The 1,561-nt window shown below is 40.8% G+C and overlaps 1 protein-coding gene across 1 annotated transcript in view; it reads right to left on the reverse strand.

Annotated features, from left to right (window-relative positions):
* Nucleotides 1-813: 813 nt before the first annotated feature.
* LOC101658699 (zinc finger protein 235) overlaps nucleotides 814-1,561 on the reverse strand; it is a 23,884-nt gene continuing 23,136 nt past the window's right edge. The window contains exon 6 of the mRNA XM_045292519.1: nucleotides 814-895. Coding sequence (XP_045148454.1) covers nucleotides 852-895 — 44 coding nt within the window. The 3' untranslated portion in view covers nucleotides 814-851. The remainder of the gene's footprint in view (nucleotides 896-1,561) is intronic.

The raw sequence follows: 1,561 nt of genomic DNA on the forward strand, positions 1-1,561 counted from the left end.
GGTCTCCACTCCACACTCCCCCCATCATTCACTATGGTAAGATTTTTTGTTCTGATGATGCCTTATACCTGATCCCTTCGACACCTCGCGATTGCATAGGCTGGTGTGCTTCTTCCATGTGGGCTTTTTTGCTTCTGAGCTTGATGCCCACTTGATTGCCTTCAAGCCTTTAAGACCCCAGACGCTATACTTTTTGATAGCCGTAGCCCACAACTCTTGATGCTGGACAAAATGGGACTTTAACATCTATATCATTTTCCTGTTTATTTTTGTCCTTATTATTTAGAGAAGCACATAATCTGTTGGGTAAATCCAAAGAGTTAGCTTATAACCACATTAAATTGGTGTGACAGAAATAAAAATGGAAATATTTAGAAACTGAACTGAGAGTTGAGGAGATATTGATTGGAACAAAAACATAAAGGTGAGGGCCAAAGATGAAAGCCAGAGTACTAATAAGTGTAATTGGTCCTAATCAACCTACTTCGTTTATGTTCATGACTTGTAACATTTTCCACATGTTTGGCTATAGCTTTGAACCACGTATGTACCAGGCAGAACCGTTTTAAGTGATGAGCAAATAGGGATTTTCTAGAAATATTTTGGTGCCTCAGAATACACTGGAAGACTGGCTGTGCTCAGATTGATCACAGTTGCGGCGCTCAGGAAGTTGTGATCATTGTTTTTTATTTGCAGGAACTAAAAATAGGCTCAGTCATAGAAATTTGGCAAATCTAAAGGCATGCGATCTACTGCTAATGTCACAAAAAGAAACATTTCTAATATCCATCTCCAGGATAATTCCCACTTGATGTAAAAGAAACTCACCCAGAGGGTAATCAAACATCTTGTTAGCTGAGCGGGCCTCTCGATTCTTCACACCTAGAGCCAAGGTCTGCGGACAGAAGAATAATCCCTTGAAAATTAACAGATTTCCCGAAAACACCTACATCCTACACTTTGTTCCAACATCCACCTCCTTGTAATGGCCAGAGATGGACCAAGAGGAGCCCAGGACACAGCTTGAGTAGTTGGAAATCTCAGAAAGCCTTTTCAGATGGTTTGAAATATCCACAATGTACCCACGTTCCATAATTGCGAAGGTCTTACCATCTGTTCATAGGTTCTACATAGATAAAATATCTATGTGACAGATTTTCAGCACAATTGAGTTTTGTGGTTAAATATGTCCCCACTTTATTTTTAAAATGTAAAAATCCCACACCCAACCTAACCCATTGCTAGAGTCAATCCTGGTTCAGCGTGACTAGATGGGGAGGGTAGAACTCTAGTTTCTAAGCCTGTAATCTTTACAGAAGCAAATGATCACATCTTTCTTCTGCTGAGCAGTTGATAAGGCTTGAACCAGAGACCTTAACGTTAGCAGCCAAGCACTTTGATAACCACTGTACTACCAGGCTCCTCTGTAACTCACATACAGATTCTCAGCTCTTTCTTTTACCATCTCTCCCACTCCTACCCTGTGTCCCCGAAAGACATCCCCCCAAAATAAGACTTAATTACAGTTTTACCTGTCACTGAAATATAAGGCATCCCCCCC

This window comes from Echinops telfairi, unplaced genomic scaffold (genome assembly GCF_000313985.2).
Source record: "Echinops telfairi isolate 266 unplaced genomic scaffold, ASM31398v2 ScPeMD7_655;HRSCAF=1070, whole genome shotgun sequence".
NCBI classification, from domain to species: domain Eukaryota; kingdom Metazoa; phylum Chordata; class Mammalia; order Afrosoricida; family Tenrecidae; genus Echinops; species Echinops telfairi.